This window comes from Rhagoletis zephyria, unplaced genomic scaffold (assembly GCF_001687245.7).
Source record: "Rhagoletis zephyria isolate East Lansing unplaced genomic scaffold, Rhagoletis_zephyria_1.1 Rzeph_scaffold_24833, whole genome shotgun sequence".
Taxonomy (NCBI): domain Eukaryota; kingdom Metazoa; phylum Arthropoda; class Insecta; order Diptera; family Tephritidae; genus Rhagoletis; species Rhagoletis zephyria.
In genome coordinates this window covers 12-6,105 of record NW_016181891.1, presented here as the reverse complement: position 1 = coordinate 6,105, position 6,094 = coordinate 12, and the positions used below count along the sequence as shown (strand labels likewise).

Here is a 6,094-nt window from a genome sequence, read left to right as displayed (position 1 = left end):
CAGCAGCAGCAGCAGCAATGGCCAGCTGGAGCAACAGGTTTCGCGTACAACCAGAGAGCTTCTACGAACAACAGCAACATGAACACCCCCACCGCCATCAAATCGCCCCCACCTTATCCGCAAGGCAGTAACTTGTACAGTCCTGGTAACCAACAGCAGCAGCAGAATTACCCCGTAGTTCAGAGGAACAACTGCTTTCCGACCACTGCGTCTGCAGCACCGATCTCATCGAACAGTGCCAACAAGTGCCAAAACAAAACCGCCACCGTCGCCGCCAGTAATGGCGACAATTCAGCGGTAACCTCGTACCAACAACAACAGCAGCAGCAGTCATTTTCGTACCCATCTTCGGTGCCTGCGAGCACTACTACCTCACAGCAACAGCAGCAGCAGCAAGTGAGCGAGCCCAGTCCGTGCAGTCCGGTCTCGCGCCCACTCTCCTCGGCCATGTCCTGTCGGTCGGCGTCTTCGCTGACAAACAACATGGTCATCAACGACATGAACTCCAGCATGAACTGCTTTTTCTCCGAGGAGAACCGGTACTTTGAAATCACCTCGCACTGTCCTGTTTAGCGGTGAAGTAGTAGACGCTGTGCAATACACTCACACACACATTGTGGCATATCTTTCCCCATCCTCCCATCTCTTCTCAAACAGTATTTATTTATTTATCTCGACCACGTTTATTTCTTCTGTATATTGCTGTACTTTTCATACTGTAAAAGTTGTTGATCAAGTGGTGTAAATAAAATTAATAAAAGTTAAATTTCATTTAGTAAAACNTATTTATTTATCTCGACCACGTTTATTTCTTCTGTATATTGCTGTATTTTTCATACTGTAAAAGTTGTTGATCAAGTGGTGTAAATAAAATTAATAAAAGTTAAATTTCATTTAGTAAAACGGTTGCTGATACTCTTTTACATTAGACATGAAATGTGACAAATGACGGCCGCAACAACTAACAACGTGCGCCTGAAACGCCCAACAGTGTCAGTTGTGCAGAACAATGAGAAGAAGGGAAAAAATGACAAATAGCACCTTGTCGACTACTTGAATGACGATGAGGTTGTTCGTCGAGTTTCCAGGCAGATGTGCTACTACTTTACCAGCAGCAGCACTGTCCTGAACCACTTCCGCTTCCGAGTTGGTCAGCTGCTGTGCCTCAATGTCGGTGCTGCTCACTAGCCAGTGCTGCACTGGCTCCAGCGCTCGCATGACAGGGGACGGCACTTCAAAGGAGGACTTGGCAAAGTTGAGAGCAAATGCTGACCAGAGCATCGTCAGTGCCACTACGACCTGCATCTGACCTAGGTAGATGACTGGTGGCGGTCCAAAACAGTGATTATTGAATGAATTACAGTTTTTTGAAGAAGTGTACTTACTAACTCGAGGAATGCCCAGACTGCCGAAGCCTAGCTTGTAGCCGAGGTAGAGAAGGACGAGGAGAAGGGTAACAAAACTAAGGCTGCTCAGGTGGAAGCGCAGCTCACAGCGAATGTCGAGAAAGAGCGACATCAGGTTGAGGAGGAGGGCGCAGAGGACTGGCAGGTAGACGGTGTACCGGTAGATGGTGGCCTTCCGCTCGATCGTCAGGTAGTAGATCACCTCGGGGTAGTGGGAACTCTCGTCGTAGATGTGCATCTTGTACTCGCAGCGGGAGTCCACCGGCGCCCACTCGGCGTTCTCCACAAAACTGTTCAGGTCGATGTGCTCCGCTAAAAGTAGGGGTATTGTTTAGTAAAAAAAGTTTCTAAAAGAATGAACAAATCTTACAAGCGTTGTGCAGCTCCAGCGAGTTGCCGTCATAGGTCCACGAGGCAAATCGGTAGAGGCAGGTCTGCCGGTCAAAGGGCCAGTTTGTCAGGTCAACATCGCAGATGGTCTTCATCGAGATGGCCGGCATCCAGAAGATCTCTCCGCTGTTCCAGAGAATCAAGTCAGAGTGCGTGGTAGAGCGAATGACGTTCTGTGCCTCCACTGAATTGATGATGGTAATATCGGGTCGAAACACTAATCGATGATGCTCAGGATCAATGTTGAGAATAAACAAAAAAATGNAGTCGGAGTGGGTGGTCGAGCGAATGACGTTCTGCGCCTCCACCGAGTTGATGATGGTAATGTCGGGTCGAAACACTAAGCGATGATGCTCAGGATCAATGTTGAGAATAAACGAAAAATGATGCAGTTTTCATACCTTCATCTATGCGAACTCGAATGTCGCTTAGGCCTCCGTATTTTTCAGAGTCCCACTTCAGGTTTTCGTCGCTCCAAGAAAGGCGAATCCAGCCTTCACTCTCCAGAACATTGGTCACCACATCCAACTGCTTAATGTAATTAATGTCCAGGTAAATGGACACATTAATCGGGTGTGAGTAGTTGAGAACTGGGCGAGCCATGATGTCGTAGCCGCGCGTCTGAAAGAGCTCCTTCCTCAGCGCCTTAACGTGATCTGAAGATGGGGTGAGATAGTATTTGAAATGACAGATGCAAATTAGCATGACCAACAAAACTTACTCTGGTTGTCCGAAGGACCTGCACATTGTGAAGGCTGCCAGTGGTGGGAGATGAGAGTGAGAATTAGAGCACCAGAAAAGTAAAGTGCTCTTTGGTTTGCCATGGATGCGATGGAAGCGATGATGATGCTGATACGATGGGACGACCAATGATGTACAGCACCAGCGACCAAGTGAGGGCATTTCTGGCGAGGAAGCAGTGTACTTGCTACGTGAAATTGCTTTTATTTAACCATCCACTACCACCACCACCCAAGTTGGCTGGTAGGGGCTTGCATTTATTTCATTAATCACCAAAGGTTGACAGGCGCTGCCTACAAGTTACCAGCTGCTCAGGCTCAAATATCGCAACAGGACACAAACGCAGTACAATAACCTTAGGACCGAACGATCTCTTTGGTTGAAAATATTTATTAAACTTTGAGAGTACTGAAAACTCGATGATACAGAGCGAGCGAGTGTGTGTGGTTCCGGTTTAGTAATAGTGCGAGGGAGGTAGAGGCGCAAGTTAATATCCAATGTCTACATTGTAGCCAGTTTGACCGTTAAATAGAAAGCAGTTGTTTTGAATAGGCTCTTCGGTGATTGAGTTGATCACATCCTGGGCCAGGAAGCCGCCGATGATGCTGCTGGTAAAGGAAAACTGACCGAAAACTTTGTCGTGCCAATCGTCGTGAGCAGTATAGTTTCCCAGGTTGTTTCCACTTGCTTTCAACTCTTCCAGAAGCTGACATTCCACAGCCTTCAAGTTGGAAAAAAGCTTCGATTGATTTTCTTCATCACTGACAAACTGCGGAAACTCGCCGTACAGTTCGTAGTACTTGTACAGGGTCAGAGGTACGAGGAATGTACGTTTCATTCTATCGAGACTTCTCTTGAAATCGCTTCCGTTTGATTCAAAGGACTTTTTTGAGAGCACATCCTTAAAAGGCACATACTCAGTANAAAGTTTCGCTTGATTTTCTTCATCACTGACAAACTGCGGAAACTCGCCGTAAAGTTCGTAGTACTTGTACAGGGTCAGAGGCACGAGGAATGTACGTTTCATTCTATCGAGACTTCGCTTGAAATCGCTTCCGTTTGATTCAAAGGACTTTTTTGAGAGCACATCCTTGAAAGGCACATACTCAGTGTCCTTATACTTTGTTCCCGCATCGCAAAACACAAATGAAAAGTAGCCCCAAGTGCAAGCTGAAAAGAAGGGAACTTCACAGCTTCGGCAAATTTGATTCAGCTTATCGATGGAGTCGGCATCGTGATTGACAAGGACAACAACGTTGAACTTTTTGATGAAAGTATGAGCATCTTCATTCTCATTGACAAGAATATCTCCAAGGCCAGTAGAGCGCACTTTAACCGTCACTCGCGGGTTCAGTTCCTGGACTCCTCTCTGAGAAGCCTCGGCTCGGTTTTGGCCAATTTGGTTATTGGTGAAGAGATTCGAGAGCATATCAAAGTGGGTGACCGGTTGATCGTCCACCAGGGTGATAGAGTTTATGCCAGAGAGGACCAGATTTTTCACCACTTCAGATGCCGGTCCGGCCAGGCCGATGACCAAAACATTGGCCGAACGAATCTTCTGCTGAGCCTGAATTCCCCACAGGCGAATCTGTCGGTCGTACACCTTTGCCTCCTCATCGGTGAAATTTGCTGTCATGGTGTCGGGCGATTGTTGGGTGGTGGACATGTTTGAAAATCGGCGCAAAGTCAAAATCCGCTTTGGCTTTTTCTGGTAGAAGAATCACAATGAAGCAATCCCCGCACTGTCAGGAAAAGTGGTTTCTCAAGTTTTCAGGGGAACTTTTCTCCAATCTGCCACCTGGTGACCTATCTTAAAACTGGAAAAAAAATCTCGACTGGAAATGTCAGCTGAGCTGGTGCAAAGCTTGTGAGCGTCTGTTTTTGTTCTGGTTCTGAAGATCTCAATCTGCAATTTGTCCATTCTCCATAGACCAGCTAGTCTGCTGTTTAGCGATACATCAAATCAAGCCTCTCCTCTTCAAGATCCACTTCAGTTTGCCGACCAGAACTCCTGAGTTCTACTTTTTAGTCCACTCTTGTACGGCTTTTGTACAGGCACTGACACTGAAGAGCTGGCGATAGAATAACACATCGTAGTGCGGCTGCGTTACTGCTCATCGGTAGGAGTATCATCGTCTGGTTGCGACTCACATTGCTTGATCCAGCACACACTCACAGCTACACACAGTGCTAGTGCCCCGTGTTCGCTTTTGGACCAGCCACTTCAGTCCTGATCACCGATAACAAAACCCAACAAAAAGATGGGATACCTTCTAGCATCGAGTCACTATGTGATTCAGAGCACCACCACGTTTATTATCGTGGTCATCATCCTGTACTACCTCCTCACTGGCAAGGGAAATCGGATTGGCGACNCTGATCACCGATAAAAAACCCAACAAAAAGATGGGATACCTTCTAGCATCAAGTCACTATGTGATTCAGAGCACCACCACGTTTATTATCGTGGTCATCATCCTGTACTACCTCCTTACTGGCAAGGGAAATCGGATTGGCGATGTACAGTGGCTCCTCGAGGGTAAGCGAAACATTGTGTTGATGTGTTTTTGTGGTTGACTTTGAGCACTCACTCTCATTTGTCCTTCATTGCAGGCATCAGCCCTTACATGTGGGCCTCTCTAGGCGTCGGCCTGGCCATCTCACTATCAGTCGTCGGAGCAGCTACCGGCATCTTCGCAACGGGTTCATCTATCGTCGGCGGTGGTGTGAAGGCGCCGAGGATCCGTACTAAGAACTTGGTGTCGATCATCTTCTGCGAGGCCGTCGCCATCTACGGCATCATCATCGCCATTGTGATGCTCAACAACATCAAACCGTACGATCCAGCGGTCATCAGCGAGGCAACAAAGGCGAAAAACTTTCTTGCTGGCTATGTCATGTTTGGCGCCGGCCTCACCGTCGGCCTTGGCAATCTCTTCTGCGGTCTCTCGGTCGGTGTCGTGGGCTCCGGTGCCGCTCTCGCTGATGCCGCCAATCCCACGCTGTTCGTGAAGATCCTGATTGTTGAAATTTTCGCGTCTGCCATCGGTCTCTTCGGTCTCATCGTTGCCGTCATTCTCAATGCTAAAGCTGAAATGGGCGAAAAATAAAGTAAGCAGTGTGTTCCAAGACCACTAGGAAAGTTACGGCAAAGCTGAGCACAACACTGTCAACTTTGCACCACTGCACACTCATTCCCACCCATCTTCCCATCTGACGCTGAAGTCACCTTCCTTCAATTACTTANCAACACTGTCAACTTTGCACCACTGCACACTCATTCCCACCCATCTTCCCATCTGACGCTGAAGTCACCTTCCTTCAATTACTTATTTGTTGTCATCTCCTATTCCAGAAAACTGTATAATAGTAATTATTTTTATTTCACGCTGTTATTTATTATTTTCAACCAACACCAACCAATGCTATCTGCTACATTTCTCTAATTTGTCTCTTTTCCTTTCCTGCAAGCATCATCTGAAGCACTAGTCTACTAAACACAATTGCCCACTGTGTGTCCGCTGTATTTGCCCAAATGTGAATGTGAATGATTGAGT

General features: G+C 47.2%; 2 protein-coding genes and 1 pseudogene across 2 annotated transcripts; 1 reads left to right on the top strand and 2 right to left on the bottom strand.

The window, feature by feature from the left end:
- Window positions 1–1,564: 1,564 nt before the first annotated feature.
- LOC108382019 (acetylcholine receptor subunit alpha-type acr-16-like) lies at window positions 1,565–2,399 on the bottom strand (the record flags this gene model as incomplete). The annotated part of the gene is made up of 3 exons (XM_017638416.1): window positions 2,198–2,399; window positions 1,777–2,136; window positions 1,565–1,718 (listed from the first exon to the last, which is right to left on the bottom strand). Coding segments are annotated over exons 1-3 (716 nt in total), but the record flags the coding sequence as incomplete, so codon positions are not given.
- A 625-nt stretch (window positions 2,400–3,024) lies between these two features.
- LOC108382018 (SUMO-activating enzyme subunit 1-like) lies at window positions 3,025–4,203 on the bottom strand. The gene has a single exon (XM_017638415.1). It carries the CDS (start codon window positions 4,201–4,203, stop codon window positions 3,025–3,027), a length of 1,179 nt encoding a protein of 392 aa, XP_017493904.1.
- A 740-nt stretch (window positions 4,204–4,943) lies between these two features.
- LOC108382017 (V-type proton ATPase 21 kDa proteolipid subunit pseudogene) lies at window positions 4,944–5,647 on the top strand (annotated as a pseudogene).
- The last annotated feature ends 447 nt before the right edge of the window (window positions 5,648–6,094 follow it).